Below are 22711 nucleotides of genomic sequence, written 5' to 3' on the forward strand. Positions count from 1 at the left end.
CAAAAGAAAGCAATGAAGGAAATATCGGTGAACTTATGTATTGGTATGTGGATTGTGTATTTTGTTTATTTAAATGATTGTTTTCCTTTGATTGTGATGATTGTGTGTCCCTGAGCTTTTCAAACCGGCTCCTTGTGTGTGTGTGTGACAGGGTGTTCCAAAACGTTTTACCCCATTTCATAGGCCAATAATTTTGACCATTTTTGTTGGAATTTCCTCAAATTTTCATAGCTTGGATAGAAACGTTTCATGTTTTTGTGTGTTTGGCAGTTCTATCTTTTCAGGCAACCATCAATGTTAATATGCCTCCCTGGTAATGTGGATGGACGAAAGGCACGAACTATAACATACAGTAAATATGACATCACATTTTGACTTTTGGCTGCGTATTTCCCCTGCACTGCTCAGAAATGTAGATCTGTGCGAGCAATGAAAAATAATTCCCAAAAGGTATTAGAAAAGATGTATTACAAAAAAGACAAGAGTAAGAAAAAGATTATGTATCTTTTTATTGATTATAAGAGTGTATACAGCTGGTGTTATTGTCTCCTTAAATATGTACAGCCAAAAATTGGGGCAATGGACTTTTTTCAGTGCGCCAGCAAGCCTCTGTTGGTCTCTATGGCAACTCTGCAGTCTCCTCAGCTCACCTGTGAGATGCCGGCAAGGCTTGATCAGCCAGTTGCATGTGATAAGGCATATTTTAGTTCTTAGGCAGTTTAATCATATGCCTAAGGTGTAAAGAATAACAAAATTATGGTTTGCTGGATGTGTCTTACTAAGACTGATGATTGCGTGTTTTCGCCACAACAAATACTGAGCATATACTGTATACAACACTGTTAAATACATGTTAAAGAGCAACACAAGGTTAAATACTTAGTGTTAGTATGTTTCAAAATAAAGAGAATCAAACGTTTTTGTGGATTGTGCGTGTTTGTATAAAGCAGGTGAACTAAAACATGGTTCTGCATGAATATCATGTGTACTCACATTGAATATTCTCCAATAATTAACTAGAGAATATTTACAAGTTAACCCTCCGCATGTCTGCATCCCTAGAGCTTTCTGTACCAAAACAAATGTCTTGTTTTCAATATATAGTATAGCATAACCAATACTTGATATCTTTATAAGATACAGCTGCAGGTGAGAGGTGGGATTAATGTGATTGGCTGAGAATGAGTGGCATCACGCCAGGGGTTACATGGAGTCAAAGTCATGGTCGTTAGGCTCGATGACTTCAGGGGTCAGGACCCTGCCCATGAAGAGGATGGACCCTGAAGGGACACGTACACAAAAAAAAAAAGAGCAACAAAATGCGTCACCTTACAAATGCACACAGGCAGGCGTGCACGCTCACATTCACACACCTGTTCTTCGATTTCTGATGATGAAGAAGAATGGGTGATCAGCCATGACTTGCGGATACAGCACCACAGTCCTGGTCTGGCCGATCATACCTGGCAGACAGACAAGGAGAAGACCCCGAAGCAAAAACATCATTTAGCACCAGAAAGGGGAAATATTTGCAGTTCAAAATGCTCCATTTACACTTATCAGTATGGGTTTGGAAACTAGGGTTAGGTAAGTACCAATACCAGATATCAGTATTGGGCCTACACCCAGCCTGATTTCAAGATATCGATACTCGCAACTGTGACCAACACTGGTGTCGACACTCTTATTGCCATGATACGATTGGAAACTAAAGAAATATAAGCCTGGCAGAAACCCATTTCTGTAATTAGATGGAAAAAAATCCATTTATGTAACCTTTCGAAAAAAATACTGTAATGGCATACATAGCTCTTTCTATAAAATTATTTGTCACTAGTCTTAGTGGAAATTCGACAGTACTACAAGTACCAGTGGTTTCAGTTCTTGGTATTGGTATCAGTGATCGTAAGTATTCTTATTAGAATAAGTATGGAAAAAGTAGTATATAAAAGGCCCTCCTCAGGTTTGGAAATGTGCATGGAAATGTTGAGTTGATGCGATATGGCATGACTCCCTCTTGTGATTGGCTCCTCGCCAGCATTTAGTGCTTCTCAATTATATTTTGCCAAACCCCCCATATATATATATATATATATATATATATATATATATATATATATATATATATATATATATATATATATATATATATATTATTACAGTTAGACTTCACTTGACAAAAACAAAGCCTTTTCCTGGGGTCAGCCGCGCTCCCCCCCCATCACCTCACGCCCCCCAGGGGGGCCCGCCCCACTATTTGAGAAACACTGCCTTAGATCATTCAGAAGATGGAAAATGGCATCGCTGAACACAGGATATGTCGCATTTTAAAAAAGAGAATATTTTGTGACAGATTTGGCAAATCACAAATCAGGCTAAAAATGAATGAATATTATTACATTAACCTCTCCAAAAATTAATTGCATGAGAATTTGACATGTTGCACAGACACAATTCTGGATGTGCCTTGTTCACAGACAAGTTTTGTTGGTGTGAGCAATCAAGGTTGTGTCTGTCTGAATTTTTAGTAAACAGGGCCTTGTGTCCTTGTGCCTGTCTGTGATAGCTGTAGACTCCAATGGAATCGCCAAACTCATACTTTTAGATTGCGTACTGCATTCAGAGTTTGTACAGTTATTGAGTTCTAATGGCAAACAAAAACTATGAAGATTGAAAAAGGCTCCAAACAGGAGTTTGGGATGCCGGGTCCAACTGGCCACACTATTTACTTAGCTGAAACAGTTCAGCTTGCTCCTGAGAACAAACCACATCAAGATTTATCGTCCCTAATAATACCAGGGCAGATTAAACGACACTAATAAACACTACCTGATCCGACAGCTCCCTCCGCTCCTTCCTCAGTCACTTCCAGGTAGGCTTTCTGCACTGCCCTGCCAATATAAAGCTCCTTCTTACCTGAAACAATCACACAAAGACAAAACAATGTTGTTACTTGCATTTGTAGAATATATGCATCAAAGATATGAAGACAATCTGTGCTACAGAACAGTGGGACCTGATTGTTCTCTGTGAACAATATGAGCTGACTGCAGAAAGAACACACAATCACATCAGTCGCAATTCCTTGATAAAGGTTGTCCTTGTATAGATACTAGGGATGAGAGACGAGGCACAAATCCCACGAGACGAGATGTCACAAGATTGAGTCCACGAGTAGAAAACGAGATTGTTTTCAAAATGTAATTTGTAAACTAATGCTTCACAAAATTTCCAGTTGTTTTACTGAGCAGACTGCAACAAAATAAATGTAAATATAAATGGAGAGTAAGGCTCATTTTTCAGCTGCAACTAAAATCTTTCCTATCATTCTATTGTTTAACAAAATAAATACAGCCCCTGCTATTTTTTTTGCAGTACTGAATATACAGTGCAAAACCACAATAATGGACATATTTTATATATATATATATATATATATATATATATATATATATATATATATATATATATATATATATATATATATATATATATATATATATATATATATATATATATATATATATATATATATATATATATATATATAGTTTGTTTAAACGTGATCAGTACGAACAGCAACAGCATCATTGCGATAATTTCGGAATTGCCAGGCAGAGGAGGTCTAGAGGAAGACCAAAGAGAAGGTTCATAGATGTAATGAAAGAGGACATGAAAGTAGCTGGAGTGAGAAAAAAGAATACAGGAGACAGGCCTTAGATGGAGGCAGTTGATTCGCTGTGGCGACCGCTGAAGGGAAAAGCTGAAAGAAGAAGATGAAGAAGAAAAGGAAGAAAAAGAAGAAGAAGAAAGGTAATCGGACTGCTTTTGCCAGACGATGAAGCGCACACAAGCGCTGTTAGCTCGTAGCACATTTATGTTAGCGGCGCCCCTAAACACTGCCAACAGGCATCATTCAGTAAAATGCCAGCATAATTCAGTCATATTGTGCTCTTCCAATTCTACGATTGAATGTGATTTCAGAACCACATAGTGCTGTTTGCAACAACTTCAAAATAAAAGCATTCAAGTCGACATACGCGTATTTGTGTCCAAACATAATTTGGTATGGTTTATTCTGTAGTCTGACCACGTTTGGCGATATGTTTTACTGTCATTGAGAGGAGTATGAAGCAGAGCGTTTTCTTGTGTACTCTATTGCCCCACATGCAGCCAAAAGAATAAATAGCTCATACTGTGCAGGGATGCAAACTCCGTGGCAATCTAATCTTGTCTCGTCTCACAAGATGTCATCTCATCCTTAATAGGTACATACACAGTACATGTTTCCCTCACTGAATCTATTTTTATAAGTACTGTATGCAACAGTTTCAACCTGCCCACTCGATGACAGTTTCCTTGGTTACCTCAGCAAGTACTGGAGGCTACTTCAGTGCAGCAAGTCATCATAATAATGAAGCAAATTTCAATAGAGAGTCACTTTGCAACTATAACAACCACACTGATTTGATTTGAAGTTTATTATATCAAGTATGTGCCAAATGTTTCATAACTTCAAGTGTCTCACCTGTCATAGCAGAAAGATCAGCATCCTTAGTGAAGATGCTTTTTATTCCAAGCTCCTGCAGAATTTCTTTAAGGTCCATTTTCTGTTCCACTTTGAACCTAAATGATTCAGGCAAAACTTTAGGAGTAAAAAACACATCTCAGTGTGATTAAGTGGAGTTCTACATCACAGTAGAATCCTATTAGCACAGTAATATACATATAGCTAAATCCAGTGGCGGGCGGCGCATTTGGCTCCTAGGATTTAAGTGAGGATTTATCCGACTTAATCCACCACTTAATACCACCACTATCATGTTGCAAGTATATAAATCATTAATAGTGTACAAAACCGCAATATGACAGCAGGCATCTGTCATCTGGAGAAGTTGAGAAGTAATATTTGCATTGAATAACATAACACAAACTAAATAAAATCAGCCACATTGACTCACTTTTCAACGCATTAATTTGATCAAATTGTTGCGCTTTGGGGCGGCAAGGTGGCAGACGTGGTTAGCAGTTGCTCAGTGTAATACATACACCGGATATGTGCCAACCCAGCCATCTATGCGCAACATTTGGGAAATTATGGTAGTGGAACTTACGTGATTAGAACTACTGATGCTGACAGCCCTTGGCAGATCACTTTACATGGAAATATTAAAAGGCTGAAATCTCTCAAGACAAAAAAAAAATCTGACACCCACTGGAAGCAGCGCCGCTTATGAAATGAAGAACATGTCTCGGTTATGAAAACGTTCTTACAATTCACAGATGAGTGAATTCTTACCGCGGCAGGTAGACTTCCACCTTCTGTCGTTTAACATTGTTGGCCCACTCCTCCAGCAGCTGCGCCTTAATGATTGGCTCAAGAGAAGCCAACGGCACTTCCTGTCGAGGCAGGACGATCATCATGGACATGTCGTCCCCCTCGTACGGCATCTCTAAGACCTGGTAAACACCTCCGGCTTCCTGGGAACCATCACTGAACTCACCTGGAGGCAGAGTGGCATAAGCATGAAAAAGTAGTAGGATAAGCATGAAAAAAAAAAACAATTTAGATACATTTGAACACACATACACAAACATCATGAATCATGTTGCGTCCTGCATAATTGGCTTGCGGGTTCCCTGAGGAAGAACCCGCACAGCTGACCACCTCTTTGGGCACATTGAAAGACACTATTGATTACAGCTTGTGGGCTGCTTAAACGCTAATTAAAAACCATTCATGCGGCACTTTAAGGACTCAAACCAATTTTGCTCTTAAAAAGGGCTTCAATTCAGCATGAGTTGGTTAGTTACAATAAAGTAAAGAGATTTACCCTTGTGAGATTCTAGAAATATAGTATGTACATTTGTACAATAGCATATTTACTTTTTACAATGTGACACCTCTCAAACATGTTTTGCCACATTAAAAGACAGCAAGCTATGGAGTGACTAACTGAAAAGACGGTTTCATTGTAGCAGGGATAAGAAAATGGAGAATAAAAACAAAGTTTCATGTTTGAATGCCCACCCTCCCTTAAAAGCGCCGAGAAGAGAGATTGCGGGTGTTAACATGAACGTTACACAATCTTCCCACAATAAGGAAAACACACAGCCCTTTCTACATGGATCTGTCACTATTCTTCAAAACACACACATGCACAATTAACTCCTCACAATCAAACAGGCACACATACATCAGTATGTAAGTAGCCTGAGAACATTAGCGTTTGCAAGTGTGCAATCTCACTGCATCAAAATATGAAACATATGCACCGACTTTAGAGGCGGTGCAGTGAGAGGTTGACGTAATTTCCTTTGGCAACATATCCGATTACACAATAATAGGGTAGAGGCATACAGGTCTCATTTAGGAGCAGAGGTTAAGGGCTACTACAGACAGGACTATGGGTGCTTCAAAGATGAGGAGACAGGAGACTGTATGAGGGATTTGTGGTTGTGGGGTTGGGGTGTTGCGGATCTGGCTGCTGTGCATTTGGTTGGTGGGTGGTTGAAGGAGCCCTTTTCACTCCAAAAACACAAAAAGAAGCAATGTTGGTACAATTTCTAGCATGTTTAACATCCCCCCCTATTATGACATAAATTCAGCCCACATGATTACATTTTAGAAGACCGGATTCAATGTCCCACAGTTTACAGACTTAGACTATAACAAAAATTGTGATGTATCACAAATCCCAATGTTTACTTAATTAAAACATTTCAGTAAAACATTGATGTTTTAAATCACAACCACCAGCCAGCAGCCCGGTGCTGGTCTGTGGATACCATGCCGCACCTGAAATAGTTATTTCCATTTTATTTCCATTTTATGTGAGTCAGAAAGATAATTTATTTTGAAAACTCTTTTATTTTGAATAAAATACCTGAGAGCCAAAATGTTACCCATGGACAATGTTCTCTCTAATTTTTAATGCGTCTGAGCATTCACACAAACTCCCTGAGCAGGCCTTGGACCAAGGTGAGCAACTTCAGACATGCACACAGTGAGTCGCCGTGTATATAGCTGATGTCGCTCCCAAAGTAACCGACATCACATAACTCACATTTTGTCATTAATGAGCAAGGAAGGAAGGGGGCGCTGAGTATATCCAGGGGCCTAGTTGCGGCCCTGGACTGAGCCACAGCCAAAGTCGGGCTTATTTGTGCCTAGTGCTTTGACGACGCAAGGCAGCTTGGAACGCCATGAATTAATGTGAACAGCGCGACCTGATGATGCCCAACAACTTTTAAGCATATGTGTGGAGCAGTAATGTGCTTCTAGGTACTTATCCCATCATTTATGAGGTGATAGCTGAGGTGACAAGCGTTGTTCAGGACCAATATGAGAGAACGAAGCATCTATGATTGATGTGTTGCCAAACAAATCACAACTATTTTTGTTGGTTTTCAACAAGTTTGTTATTATTCTTATGATTATATCTTGAGCAATATGTGTTATAGACATGACAGAGTACTGTATATTGCATTTATCACCATGGTAATAAACATGTCACAAGTTGTAAAAAAGAAAAAACAAAATCTTACCCACTTTCACCGCTTGTTCTTCTATTTGCATATACTCCGACAACCATTCCATCTTAAAAGAAGCGCATTTCGTTTTTACTTTGGCGTGATGAGTGGATGTGTCGCTGCTAGTTCGTTTTGCCAGGAAAACGGGAGAGCATTTGTGTCTCTTAACTCCACACTGGGGTATATGCAGGGAACGTATGCAAGCACTGTCAATGCGTTTGATTTGCTGAATAGTGTACGTGAAACTTATCGTATCATTGGCTAGACACTTGTCACTCGCTGTCACAATGCAAAATGGTACAGAAAACAATATTATTGGTCTAATTAATCAAATAAGATGAGGTCTAATATTAGATATTATTTAGAACATTTATATTGCATTTTGTTTTATGTGCAGCATAGATTTCTTGTGCGAGCAGTGCGCAATTGCGCAAACACTGCCCACAGAGTAGAACAAAGTAAGACGTTTTTGAAAAATTTACTTGGGAAGGGGAAAGGCCCAGTGAAGCGACAGAAGAGACTTCCAAAAGAGAAAGCTTTAAAGAGGCAATACCATGAGTACTTCTTGAAATAATGATTTATCACAAAAAGTAGTTCAAGCATTACTTTCTCATCAAACCAGGCGAATCCAGCATGACTTCATTTATTAGCATGTGGTTGCCTGCGCAGCCTAAAGTCGTTTGTAGATTATCATTCGCTTCTTATTTTTTTGTCCAATCAGATTTCAGCTTCTTTGTGTTGCTATACCAACCTAAATTCAAAAGGGCCTTCAGACTCAGGTTTGCAGGCAACAACATAAGACCTTTTATAGTTTTTTTGTTGTTGTTGTGATTTTTGGCTTGTGATGTAGTGCTAGGTCATGTTTTGGAGCCGCTATCCTCTGACAGACTACGTTAATATGGCTGACACCTATTCGCGTGCATTCTACCTTTTTATGGCCCTGAGCTGTATCGGTCTATAATTTTTAAGCCATCCCCACAATCACCTCCTAAAAAAGATCATGGGAGGTTGGGTGTCTGAACATTGGATCTTAGGGCAAAAAAAAATCACCTTTGATTAAATTAACTCCAGAATTGGAGTGACATTAACCCAGATTAAGAAAAAAAAATATATGCCCACCGCTTATTCTTACCATAGTAGAAGTCTCCCAGTTGGTACATCATGAGCGTCTGCACTTCCGAACCGTCATCTCTGCTGAAGGAAAAGGTTCTGGTGTTTTCTGGCCTGAACTGATTTTTCCAAGAGCCTCTGAAGTAGATGGCATTGACCATGGTCAGACGAATCATGCTACTGAAGTCCTCAGCAGACAGAAGGTCGCGGATCTTACCTGCAAAGAAGTTGGTTGTGCAGCGCATGCTCAGTAACGTGAAATAAGTCTAAAAATGTTCTTCATATACTCACTCTCGGTATGATTCTCTACCCAGCTGTTGATCTGCTCGGCGACAGCTATTGAGTCGCTGAAGTCAACGGTTTGAAGATGGGCTCCAAAAAACTTCTTCATCAGATGCAGGAACTCAGGGTTGAAGGTCATGCCCTCTTGAAGGTACAGACTATTGGCCAAGCGGACGGTATACTGGGTGTCATCCTCTAAAAGCGCTGTCGTCAGGTTTTGGAGCAAGGAGAATTCTACCCCTGGAGGGCAAGAGCACATACATGTAGTAAAGAAATGAGCTGGAGAAAAACAGAACTGTTACTATAGATATTGCTATAGTTTTTACATTGTTGCCTAAGTGTAAGTGCATCTTATACGTGGTAACATAGAAAATATCAGAACTTGACCCAACAATTAAGGTGCGTCCAGTACACAGGTGTGTCTTATATTTGGGGATTTACAGTGTTATATATATCGCCATGTCCACACTTACAAAAAGATAAAAAAAAAACAACAACTGCAAGTCTGAAGTCAAGGGCTTTCAAAAATGAATTTAGAATAGTACAAACTATAATTTCATTATATTTGATTTAATTCAAACTGCAACCATACAATTCCTTTATGAAAAAGAATTGTAATTTGAAAATATGATACTCGTGGAAGCATTATAAACATTATGTCCTAATATGCTAAACATTTTCAGTAAAATAAAGTGATACTGGCAAAATTTGTAACATTATAACTTTAATTCTCTTAACTTTACTAAAATATTTTTTCTGCACAACTGTTTTTTTTTTTTTAATTTTTTGACAGACTGGGAGCAATCATTTACTGGACTGCCTTAGAGTGAGGCCTTTTGACATCAGTGGGAATAGTATCGGTATCGAGAAGGAAAAGGATGGCTGGAAGGATGTCTCTTCGTAAAACTGTCAAGTTCTATGAATGTGCGTCTCACCTGGCAGCAGGTTGTCAAACCCTACAGCCTGTCGAATCTCCTCCAGCGATGCTCCCTTTGCTCCCAGCTCTACCATGCCCAGTGCCAGGGCCACACTCAAGGGGGAGAAAATGATGTTGTCCTGACCCCCTGTCGCCTGCAGCTGATGGTACAGTCTGACAGAGAATTCTGATGTAGTGTCCTCTGGAATGTCCGCCGCTCGGCAACTGTAGCCCGGCAACAGGATGGAAAGGAGGAGGAGGAGAGGGGACGACATGTCCAGGATCCACATTGCTGCGATGACAAATGAGCGGGAAAAAAAAAATGTCAGGTGAAATGAAGATGCAGACGACAGGAAGCAATTGGCACAGGAAAGACAGAAACAACAAATGGGGAACGATAAGAGGAGGAACAGAAAGATAACACGATAAATGAGGAGTGGTTTAAGGGAGAGATAATGGAATTGGGAGACCAAAGAGGTGGGAGTGATGACAAGATTATTTATGAAAACAGCAGAATTTACAATATTGTGAGATGGTGAAAGATAAAGGTGGGGTGGATATTGTGCATAAGCATGAAGGCCAGGAAGAGAATGGATGAGACAGCAATGAAAGAAGAGAGTCAGCAAAAGAGGTTACACTCGAATTTTTATGGCCAATTTAGCAGTTAATGTGAATCTCCCAGCATGCCGGCTGTGTGGGGCAACTACCAGCAATTTGTTATAAATAGCAATAAACTAGCCTAAATTAAAGCAAGAATAAAACACAAACAGTTTATTGAAACAGATGTGTTTTACCTGTGAGGTTCTTTGCAGGTCTTCTGAATATATACTGCTGTGGAAAAAAAAACAAAAAACAATTGCTTAATGTTAGTCATTTGCCATATTTCCGCGTGTTACTTTTTAAGTATCTTGAATACAATATGAAGTCAAATAAATTAAGATGATAAAGACTGATGGAAACGCACTCTTGTGGCAATCCGTTGCTCTTGAGCTCAAAATGTGGTGCTTGTCATTAGTACGATCTACGATCGACTGCAAGTTTAACAGTTGTGCATCTTGGTTCCCACATATGGTAAATAAGAGGTTTACCATGATTTAGGACAATACAAATGTAAAGTCCTGATCTATGAAAAGGGTTCCACATCAGACTCATTCAGGTATGCCTTTCGAGACATTGTTTAGGAAAAAGGCCTTCCCCATCCATCCATCCATCCATTGATCCATTTTGACTGCTCATCCTCACAAGGGTCCCAGGTGTGCTGCAGTCTATCCCACCTGTCTTTGGACAATAGACAGGGTATACCCTGAACTGGTTGCCAGTCAATCGCAGGCCACACAAAGACGAACAACTATTTATACTCATAAACACACCTAACAAAAATTTAAAGTGTCCAATATACTTACCAGGCATGGATTTGGATGGTGGGAGAAAATTGGCATACGGGGCTTCTCCCCATGAGAAGCCCACGACCACTGTACGATGAGGTGGATGTGCAAATCCCTCTGCCGCTTTGCCACATCACTATATACATCTTTACAGAAATAACTCTACTCTGTTCCAAATCTGTTTTTTCCATCATTTTTGGACACTTTTTTTTTCTCAAAAAAATGTGACATGACCTGAGAATGGGATGGCCCAAACGTTAAGATTCATGCACATATAATGGTTTGCCAGAAGATTTAGTAAAGTGGACAAAAAAAAAAAAAAATCTAGAATCCAAAAACTAGAATAAAGCCAACAGAAACAACAACAACAACACAATCAACAGAGGATCGAACTTACATAAAATCAGAAACGAAAATACAACTTTTGTTTGTGCATTACACAGATACTAATGGCCAGAATGTGACTAAATTTAATACGTACAGTATGGTGGCAGGAAAAAGATTACAGATAATAAGTCAACTTGGAGTTCTTGACCTTATGAGATAAGATACTCCATAAGCACATTTTGACCTTTTGAGTTGTGGCTCACTTTCTACAAGACCTTTTTCCTAACAGAAAGATGGGCCTCTTTTTACTTATCTACAGTAGGCTTCCTGATACCTTAGGTAAGAAGAATGCCCCAGCTGATGAACACCTCTCACTCTCTTGTGACTAACAAAAAAAAAAAAAAAAAATCTGGAAAATCTCTTAATGCTGACCTTTTGAGTCATGCCAAGTGATTAAACTTACCGGCATTTAAAAGTACTCCCTGATCTATCCCATGTTATCCGGTAGTTGACATTTGCACAATTAAAAAGTGACGTCAGTAAGCAGCGTAATCCGTACTGCCGTTTAAACCCTAAACCTTGAGTTTGCATGCTTAGGAGGCCACAAGACTTTAGGGACAGACATGGACACTGCTGGATCACAAATTCGCAAATGCGCACACACATTCACATTGACCTACGCGTTTGCTGCAGAAACAGGGGTTACCTAGGCAACAGCAAGTGATGGATGGAGATGTACTGAGATCTCGACTTCCCTAGTGCAAGACCTTCTTTTCCTTTCCTACACATCCCTGTTGTATACAATCTTTTACAAACTGTAATACCAGAGGTGGGTAGACCGTCGGTACTGACAGACGGATTACTGCCGAACACTGAAAACATTTTAAAAATGGTGGACTAAGCTCCAGGGAACAGTATTTCAACCGTGATTTTAGGGTGTCATTGTAATTGTCACCACCTATCATCATCACCACAATGGTTTATCAACTTCTCCAAAACCTATGAGAAATATTTAAACTGCCATACGCTTGGGAGCATAGAAGTATAAACACAGTCTAGATAGGCAGCAAGCATACATACACACAACCAGGGATAACTAGTGCTGAGTGCTAGAGCATTTGAGCAGATACAATTTAAGGGATAGTGTGTAAGATTTAGACCATTTTTCATTATGGAGGGCAGGAGGTGTTGCATTTACCATTGTCCATGGCTATAACAAACATGGCCGCCTCCGGAGGCGTGCCACCCCCATGAAATATAATTTATTAATAACGAGACCTACGGTTATATTTAAAATATACTGTTGGTCATTAAGAACACATTTATTTGCAAGTGTTTGAAATGTACAATCATTTAATTTATTCCGTTTTAATGAAACGGTCTAAATCTTACACACAGCCCTTTTAAGAGTGTCCTTAATGTATTGCACTAAGAAATACTTTATCCTCATAGAAACAGCTGCGCATGCCTGGGTAGTCAATGTTTGCGCTGCGTTTCAGTCATAGTTTTATGCGCTGAACTGCATACTGCAATCATTTAGCGCATCCTTTGTACAGACTACAAGTAAAATGCAATATTTAGAATAGCGACTTTTAAGGGATTTGTGATTATTTGTTATTATTATATATTATATTATATTTGTTATTGTTATTTTGTTTTTTACAGTAAATATGTGTGAATGAATAAATCACTTGCACATAGGTGAGCCAGCATTTAAGTCTCCAATGGGCGCATTGCAAAGTGACAATCTCACTCTGATTGACTTTGAACCAGGAAATGCAAGACAAAAGTTTTAAATTCCCCTCAAAGGCATTATCTATAATTTTGTAATTCTTTCTATTAGCATAGGGTGTTAAATTAATTTTTAACTTTTTTAGAATTTTAAATATTTAACTTCCGATGGCCTAAAATGTTGCCCTTAATCATATATAATGACATAAAGGTTTTGTGATGGAAACTGCTTTGCCTGATTTTTGAATCTGTTCTATCAATGAGAAAAATTGCAGAAAAATCCGAACAAATTGGAGATCAACCAGTATTGTGCAATGATTGTGTTGAACATTTGAGGTTTTACTGAAATGAAATCCAATTCATGACGCCTCCATTGCCGCAATCTTTAATAGCTACATAACACTCAAGACATTTACAGTAAATATCCTATGAGTAGAATTCTATGTGATAAACAACACTCCGCAGTTAGTTTCTATTTTTTAAATCTACACTTACAATTTCACATTTTCATTTATAGTCTAATTAGTCCATTGCCAAGATGACATTGACTGATATGACTTTAACTATTGGAGTACAATCAGTTGAGAGAAGCCGAATATTTTTCTTTGACCCAGTTCCTCAATAACCAAAAGTTGTTTGCAGTGAATTGCTTTTAGTGTTTCATCTTCAAATACGCCTGAAAGATCAAAACAGTGGTAAACTAGGCCATCTGAAATGAAGAGCCAAGCACAAACCTGTCAGCAGAAAAACAAGCAGCAACAAAACATCAAATGGTCTCTAAATATTGCTTGCATTACATTAACTGTTCTAATTGCTGCCGAGTACTATCAAAATAAAAAAGAATTGGAGTGGAGGCACCAACAATTTAGCTTGGCTAAACACCTGGAATGCAGTATTGCTTTTTATGGTTTTAATGGATTTTTTTTTTTTTTTTTTTTTAACAATGACAATGCTATGAATCACAGACAAGCAAACATCTTTAATGTGCTATCAAATATTAAAATTGAAGGTAAGCATCCACCATCTGACTGATGTAGAAACAAAACAATAGAATTGCTGAGATTAGTTTTATGGACTGCAGCACTTTGTACACTCACAACTAAGAGGTCTCGGTTTGAACACTGTGTGGATTTACTGACAATGAAACCGTCCCTTGTGTGAATGTCAGTGTGAATGGTTATAGTTTATACTGCTGTGGCAACCAGTCCAGGGTATGTCACGCCTCTCACCCAAGTCAATTGGACTACTGTAGGCTTGAGCTCACCAGTGACCCTAATATGGACCAGCGTGAAGAAAAAAAAAAAGGCTCATAAGACTCACTCATAACTGCTGTAATAAACCAATCAAAAACTCTCACAGCCACTTGGTTAGTGGAAGGAAGTCACTCAGTGGCAATGACACACAACACCTTTGCTTACTTATGCAGTTAACAGTCTTTCATTAAAAAACTCAATTTAAGTCATGCCGTCGGATCGTCTACTTCAATTATCTCCGTACGCAGAGCAGGTGATTGCTGCTGCAACATCAGACTAATTTCCCCATCTGTAGCCCATCTTCATCACATTGACTTGGCTGATTGCCTCCCTTGTTAGAAACTGACATAACAGCCAGCGGAACCGGCCTTCAGTCTCAGGATACCCACTGTATGCTTAACTGGGTGAAGAGTGTAGTAGACAACCCTTGATTAATCTCCATTAACTCAAAGCAGCAATGACAGGCATTGGCAGAATGCAAAGAACTAATATATAGCTAAATTGATTTGGGGTGGGGTGGGGATGGAAGCAAAAAGAGTGTTTGAACGACAGGTGGAAAGCCCAAACGTTGAGAGAAGCCAAAGGAATGTTTAGTGAACGGCATTGGTCAGCCATGTCAAAATACGTACATGAATTACTGTATAAAGCACATACGCAATCAAATGTCTTTTTTTTTTTTCCGATCTGACCAACACGCTCATATTTGCTCAGTGTGAGACCACAGTTTGGAGCTTTGATCTCTAATAGGATGGATCCTTGTTTGAAATAAGCTGTTGAAATGAAAAGACATGAGCTGGTGGTAAGAGATGATGACGCGGTAGCCTGGCATGAAGCAGTGATGTTGAAGGTGTTAAACTGTGATTGCCTAGTAAGCTTCAGAAACCATATAGAGTGATCCCTTGATACTTCACACCTCCCCTATCGCGCCCTGAGTGCATTGCAGTTTTTTTCTTTTTATTTAAAAAAACAAAACAAAACTATATTGCAGAGGGACGTGAAGCTTTCCTGCTTGCCAGACAGACGAGTTAACTATAAAAGGATAAATGCACTTGCCACGAGCACTCCTCGGATGTTGAACTACTGCTGCATTACACATACTTAAATCTTAAATTATTAAACATTATACAGTAACTGTACTGTTGTCCCTTCCCACCGCTTGGCTACAGCCTACACTCTAATTAGACTACAACCAAACAACCAAAGGGATGGGAAGGGACAATAGTACATTTACTATATAAAGTTTAATCATTTAAGATTTAAATAAGTATGTGTAATGTGTGTGTGAAAATTCCATCGGTGGTGATGCTACGTCACAGTTTTTCACTTTTACTGAAATGTACTGTATTACTGGATTACTGTAATGTATAATTACTGCAGTGTTTTAATTTGCTGATAGTTATCATCCTACAGCGCAGAAACCCCAAATTTCAGTCAAGTGTGTTATGGCAAAATAGGTATGCAGCATAACATTTTGTTGTTCGTGTTCAGTCACCACCTGCTTTTGAACAAAGGATCTTTCACTTCATGTACATGAGGATTCTCTGTGAAGCTAGAAAGACGTGACCTTGACAGATAAGTAATTTCAACAGGGAAATGTTACTTTGTGTTTGTGTTTGGGGCTGGATTTCTTCCTGTAGGAGTTTACCTCCTTGTATGAATAACAATCTTCTTTTTCTTGTTTTCTCTTTAGACTCTCTCAATGACCACCAGACTGCTGTGTTCCTTAGTCTATTTCAAGCTTCAAATATAAAAACCCAAAATGCAATTTGTTTTCCAGACTAATTTACTGATCTCGCCTAAAGCCAGAAAATTTCACATGGGCCAAAACATTTTTGCTAATATAATAGGTCCATGTAAAAACACTGTTTACCGTAAAATAATCCCTCAATAAATGCTCAAAAGTGACTTAAAGTGTTTTTGTTTCCAACAACTTCCAACAAATTCTGTGGCGCCCAAAAATAGAGAGGAGTGAGCATGATTTCAGACATCAGTGAAGGGAGAATGTAAGCATGATAACGTCTCCTGGCTTGATGTATCACATTCAGTTGTCAGCTAAAACAATTACCAAAAAAATGCATACGCACAATCCTATTCCTTTCCAATGATCAGCACGATATTTTGGATTTTTTTTTTTTTTTTTACAGCAAATTCGAGCTTAGATGACATTATACTTTAATCGGGTGACAAAATAAAAACATATTGAGATGATCATTTTGATATTTTTAAAGATTGACAAATAAGTAATAAAGTGGATGAATGAAGGACTGTGCGTACAAATTTTGGTGGGATCATAGTTTTCAGATATTTAAGGACGCTAATGTTTTTACTGCAGCAGCCGGCAAAACTCTCCAGCCTGTATGATAACGCCAGCAGCTAACTAGGAAGCACAGCTAACTGGCCACTGTCGCAGTCACCCAGGCAAAGATTAAGCACCGATAGAGAAAGTACTGTTATTGGGATTATCTTGTCTTCTTTCTGAGGAGATACATGATGTGGACAGTCGCGACTCATTGGAGTCCAAGCTGAGCAAACACTAGCTTTTCCTCGCCAAAGAAGTGCACCGTTGCAGTACTGACTGAATGAGGCCATGTTTGGGTAACAAGCCATGAGAAGCCTCTGAGGACTTTGCAACATTTTAAAATTTGTGAAAAATCCAGCACGTCATATTAGTACATGTTGGCATCAGGCCTTTGATCAACTTAACCACCGTCATTGCGTCTCTGATATTGCACTTCTCTGTCTGTAAGAGAGCCTTGCACCAGCCAATAGCTGCCAATCGCAGCATCTGACCTACCCTAACACAGTCATAGTCACAATTAAGAGTAAGGAATTAAACACACTTTTAGGCCATACATAGAAACAATCAAATGGAAATCAGCAGGAACTGCACTGATGAACTCCAATGATGAATTGCCCAGAATGTGTATGAAGTGGGGGTAGATGATGAGCATGATGATGCGATACCAAGCATAGGACTGCACAATGCATGCAGAAGAGGAAGAATCAAGGGGTGAAGAAAAATCTAAGGAAGAGGTCCCAGTTGACCAAGAATATTTGCAATCAAAGCATCTGGTCTTCCGAGATTAAGGACTGTAAAATAAAACATAATAAATACAATTGTCCACCAAGTAAACCCTCAAAAATGATGTACATATGTCAGTTTTAAATCTCGTGGACTCTATTTTTTTATGGTGAAAAAATTAAAGCTACTCCACTGCGTATAGTATTCCATTGTGTTTTTTTATGCAAATTTTGTTGTCCCCAAGCTTTACAAGGGGAGTAGGATACAAATTCCAACAATCGCCAGCATGAAGGCATTTGGGGACAATCATAGATTAAAGTTTGTTTTGGTAAGTGCGGCAGTGCACAATGGATTTGATTGGAGCATTAGGTGATACACGCAAAGTTTGTGACGATGTGGCCATGATTGTTGTTTTTGACACATGCACACACACGCAAACACAAACACACACACACACACACACACACACATTGGGAAGCACATGATTGATGTGTGGACTTCGAGAGCAACCATGCATCGCTTGTCTGTTTTGGTTTTGCAAGGCTAATTTGAAAGACATTTAATTATTGAAATAGAATTAGTTCAGTGCTTGGAAGAAAAAGGCAGGACACACACGTACGTATCTACACACACAAACACACACATTGGCAATGTGCATAAGGCAAATACTAAAGGAGAGAAGGAGGGGCAGACCCGATTTAAAAAGGATTAACATTGGTTGCTATGCATATGGGATTAATACACTGTGATTAGACTCCATGTTCTGTATAACATAATATGACTTGCAGATTATTAGAGCCAGAGCATTGTTATTATTACTATTACTACCATTATTCATAGTATTCATTAATTTATCAATTATTCAATTTCTCTCCCCCCAAAAAATCTGATTTTTGGGGACCTAAATTTGCCCACTCATTGGGCCTGGTAAAATATTTGATGTCTTAAACGTATAAATAATGAAAATAAAATATCTTTAAAGCCACTTCGAGTCGGAAAATAAAATCCAATCCCGGTACGTTTGACATAAACCTACCAATATCGGTAGGAATGCGTTGCACCCCAAGACATACATGAAGGTCCACTGCAGCCATATACTGTGTATACTATAACAAGGGTGCTCGATGTGTTGACTGTGGATCTATGGACTGCCCAACTATTGTTGGTCGCCCTCATCTCGCTAGATTAAAAAAAAATAAATAAATGAAAATCAGTTCTGAGTCGTTGTTTAATTTTGTTGTCTTTTGCTTTGTTTACTGTCCTGAGTTGACAATTGAACATGATCTCAGAACATCATCATCTGAATGTGATTTCAGAACAACAATACATTGTGTACATTCTAGCTGCTCATTCCGGGAGCCAAAGAGAAGTGATAGACCATTGATGTGACTATGCTTCACGGAGGAACTTCAAAATTAAAGCATATCAAAGGCCGTTCGTGTCATACATTACATTGTTATGGTACAGATTATTTTGGAGCATTGGCTGTCTTGCTTAACAATGTTTTATTATAATACAGTGTGGCTTGATCGGCAGTATAGCTAGGTTGTATTGTAGGTTGGCTGTTGAAAAAGTAGATCATTAGGAGAAACATTTGGTCACCATTGTGCTAGGATGTACAAAGAATGAGCAATGAATTTTGGAATATCTATTGTGGATCCATTCACAGGGTCATACTTTTGCTGCCTTGACTAGACGGTTCATCTGATCGACTTCAAATTTGGGCTGCACCATCTCAAGAGCTGGGGGAAAAAATCTTGGCTTTTCAAAATATTGTACTATAATACAGGAGAAATTCATCAAATTTGATGTTTCATATTTTGTCAAAAACACAAAATGCTTAAGGACCCAGCCACGCAAGCTCCAAAAAATCCCCTCAAACTTCACTTGTACATTATTCACAGCCTGAAGACATCTTTATGATAATAGTCTGTCTATCTATATAATAGTCTATGCACATCGCCACCTAGTGGTAGCGAAAAATTATATTTATTTATTTAATTACCTTTTTCTATAATGTGTTCAGCCTGTTGAATGAATATAATGTACCTGAAAATTTGTCAACAAAGCCTCAATACATTTAGTAGATCATCCTTGATATTGAATATCGAGAAATTTCAATAATGACCGTGGCCTTAATGGCCCTGTCCAATAATTCATCGTAACTATTAAAAATGCTGTAACTTGTCTCAGGCGATCCTATCTTCTCAAAATTTCACACATTTGATGAGACTCCAGTACTGAAGACGTCCAATGCATTTTTCATTTTAGCAACAGCACTACCGAGGGGCTAAAGAAAATGTAAGGATTTTTTTTCTTTGATGTTTTTTTCTGAAAACTCGGTTAACCAGCTCTACTGGGTTAACCAGAATTGATGGTTAAGCTGCAACAAAAGGGTTAAATCTGTGAGTCATCATATAAAATAGAAATGTCTCAGTAGCGCCTTCTAGGAAGTCTAATGAACCAGTCCTAGCTGTATATTTCACTAATATACTATATAACTGAATATGAAAAATTGGAGGCATATCTAACAGTCCAAAATCTACAAAACATCACAGAAGCCCGACTCTAACCTCAAAGGAATTTGGGAATTTTAAATTTCCTTTCAGATATGGCAATTTTTGCAGTTTAGTGGAGGTCAGATTTTATAGCAGTTTTTATCCTCAACTTTGTAATTTTCAAAACAATTATTACAACGTGCCAGTACCTTGATATAGCCCAGACTGGAGGGCCTTTTTTATATCTCCTCACACCTCTAGTTCAAACAGAAGTTATGATGGATATGGTTTATTTGAACATGAGAAGGATCATTTTTAGCACATTAAAACAAATATTAAAATATAGCATCATGGATCTTGAATATGAAATTGAGAAAACTTTGAATAAAAAGTAGATTTTTTTGCAAACAATCGAGATAAATTACAATTCCTACCCTTTTGAAGTATGGATACCCTTGAATTCCTTCATGATTCTGATTAAATTGCATGAATAACAATCCAATGCCTATGTTATGAACTGTCACATTTTATGAAAACAGATATTTGTTAGCAGAATTACACCTGTGACAGCATGTTTTTTTTTTTTTTTTTTTTTAAATTCAAATGTACATGTTGTGCGTGTGCGAGCGTGTACGTGTGAGGGGTGGGGACAGGATCCGACCAGGATATTCCAATTTGCTTCGTATGAATTGAAATTCACACTACAACGCCTTGGCCACGGAAAGAACAAGAACTATCACGAATGCAAAAACGAAATATACACATAAAAAAGCAAAGCGCGGCAATAAATAAATATATGTCGCAAGTAAAATGCAGTCACAGGGCTACGTAAACACGTTAGTTTGCTCATCTCTACTTGCTTGCTTGATATAAAACTTCTAGATATATGATAATACAAAAACAACCATTCCAGACAATTCCATAATGACAGTGGCATAGTCTCATCATTACACATTCAGATTGTATTGTAAAATAAATCGCATTTTCCGAAAGAATCTACGGATGTATTTTATTTTCAACTATTTAACCAGTTCAATCATAAGTGTGGATGTGCTTTAAGTAATGTCCAAAAACTGCTCTTACCGATGTACAGCGTTCAAGGGGGGGATGGTTGAGATGGCGTGGGCACTTTGCAAGCTCTCCGCTGTTTCTCTGCTCTCCTCCAGCACCGCAGACAACTGAGTGCATGCTGCGCTACAACAGGCCACTCCCTCCCACACGCCCATTGGCTCAGAGAACATCAACAAAGACTATCAGATTAGGGAAAATACATAGCCTACTGTATGTTCGTTTTTAGTTACTAGTTGGTTTTGTGCTCAGATTTTGTAGTTGTGTATGTCATTGTTAGGGGTGGGGTCACTCAGGGGTCTTGCTCTCTGCTTTGTTTCTTTTTCCCTGTGTTTCCTGGCATCTTTTGTTTAGGTGTGCCCCAGCAGTGCACGAATTGGTCGGCTCCAGGAAGGCCCACGATTGGCTGCTGCTGATTGGCAGGTCGCACACCTGCTATATATTGAGCTGAGACGGCAGACAACCTCTCGTCCTCCTTCGCTTCCAACCAGCCACGCATTTGTACTAATAGTCTGGAAACCGAGCAGTAGGGGTGAACCGCCGTTTTTGTTGTACATTTTCTTTCCTCCTGTTTTTGGAGCTAGGGAGGTAAGCCTATTGTCTTTTGGTTGTTTTGTTTGCTAGGTTAGTTTGGTTATTGCAGAGACAGATTGTTTTGTTTGTTGTTTTGGCCTTGGTTCACCCTGAGTTAATTGCTCCACTCTTTCAGTAACCCTTTTGTAATGTAAATAAATGTATCTTTTGTTTTCCAAACCTTTGGGTTATCGGCTGGCTGCTTGGGAGTTGGGGAAGGCGGGGCCCATTACACATGTTATGTCCTAGGCCCCTAGACTGGGACATAAGTCATGTATTTTTTTTGTTGTTGTCACTTTATGAACTACAGACATTATAGACCAGTGCTTTCCAAACCATTGATAGGGCAAGATAAGAAGGAAAAAAAAAAAGTGTAATCTTTATTCCAAATCTGGAGCTGTTTATTTGAATACAAATGTATTATTCGGTTGTATTAATGGCAAAAGCTGCACAGCAAGTAACAGCAAGTAAGTCAGCCCTCTTCCCATACAGTGGACGCACATTTAATTGTTCATAAGGTGCTGGTGTGGACGGATCAAGGATTATAATGACATTATAACGAAATATCTTGTCAATATACATACGCAATATCAGATGAAAACAATTAAAACACAATTTGTAAATCCATTCGCCCATTATCGTAACCGTTTATTCCCAAGAGGGTCACTGCAGCATATCCCAGCTGTCTTTGGGCAGTGGCGCACCCTAAACTAGTTTTGCAGGACACACGAAGACAAAAAAACAAAAACAAAAAACATTCGTACACACAAACTCATCTAAGGTCAATTCATAGTGTCCAATATAGGGAAAAAAAACCTTGCAGAAAACTCCCACAGCAAGGCTTGAGCGAGCTGAAGCAAACCCAAGACCTCTGCATTATAAGGCAGATATGGTGACCAAACTGTCACCATGCTGCCACAATTTGTACATAATTGTTAAAATGTTAACCAAATTTAGCAAGATTATATAACATTGGGTGCAGATGTCAGGGGCACAGTCACTGACAGGGTTTT

At 38.8% G+C, this 22711-nt stretch overlaps 1 protein-coding gene across 2 annotated transcripts; it reads right to left on the reverse strand.

Annotated features, from left to right (window-relative positions):
* Positions 1 to 485: 485 nt before the first annotated feature.
* serpini1 (serpin peptidase inhibitor, clade I (neuroserpin), member 1) lies at positions 486 to 21249 on the reverse strand. Of its 2 annotated transcripts, none has more exons than XM_088428381.1 (10): positions 21141 to 21249; positions 10636 to 10672; positions 9861 to 10133; positions 8935 to 9165; positions 8666 to 8860; positions 5300 to 5504; positions 4529 to 4626; positions 2830 to 2916; positions 1374 to 1463; positions 486 to 1280 (listed from the first exon to the last, which is right to left on the reverse strand). In XM_088428381.1, exons 1-10 carry the CDS (start codon positions 21243 to 21245, stop codon positions 1204 to 1206), a joined length of 1398 nt encoding a protein of 465 aa, XP_088284507.1. In that variant the 5' UTR covers positions 21246 to 21249; the 3' UTR covers positions 486 to 1203. The 2 variants fall into 2 exon arrangements, with proteins under 2 accessions (XP_088284507.1, XP_088284509.1); XM_088428383.1 differs by having other exon boundaries at positions 10636 to 10669; positions 21141 to 21235.
* Between the last annotated feature and the right edge of the window lie 1462 nt (positions 21250 to 22711).

Source organism: Hippichthys cyanospilos, chromosome 11, assembly GCF_059441005.1.
Source record: "Hippichthys cyanospilos isolate Australia breed blue-spotted pipefish chromosome 11, RoL_Hcya_1.0, whole genome shotgun sequence".
In the NCBI taxonomy this organism is placed as follows: Eukaryota; Metazoa; Chordata; class Actinopteri; order Syngnathiformes; family Syngnathidae; genus Hippichthys; species Hippichthys cyanospilos.

Excerpts from the sequence above, each read along its gene's own strand:
- serpini1 (XM_088428381.1), bottom strand. The coding sequence starts at position 21,245 with ATGCACTCAGTTGTCTGCGGTGCTGGAGGAGAGCAGAGAAACAGCGGA. Across the intron at positions 10,134-10,635 it reads ACCTGCAAAGAACCTCACAG|CAATGTGGATCCTGGACATG; the intron begins GTAAAACACATC and ends TTGTCATCGCAG. Across the intron at positions 1,464-2,829 it reads GGAGGGAGCTGTCGGATCAG|GTATGATCGGCCAGACCAGG; the intron begins GTAGTGTTTATT and ends TCTGTCTGCCAG.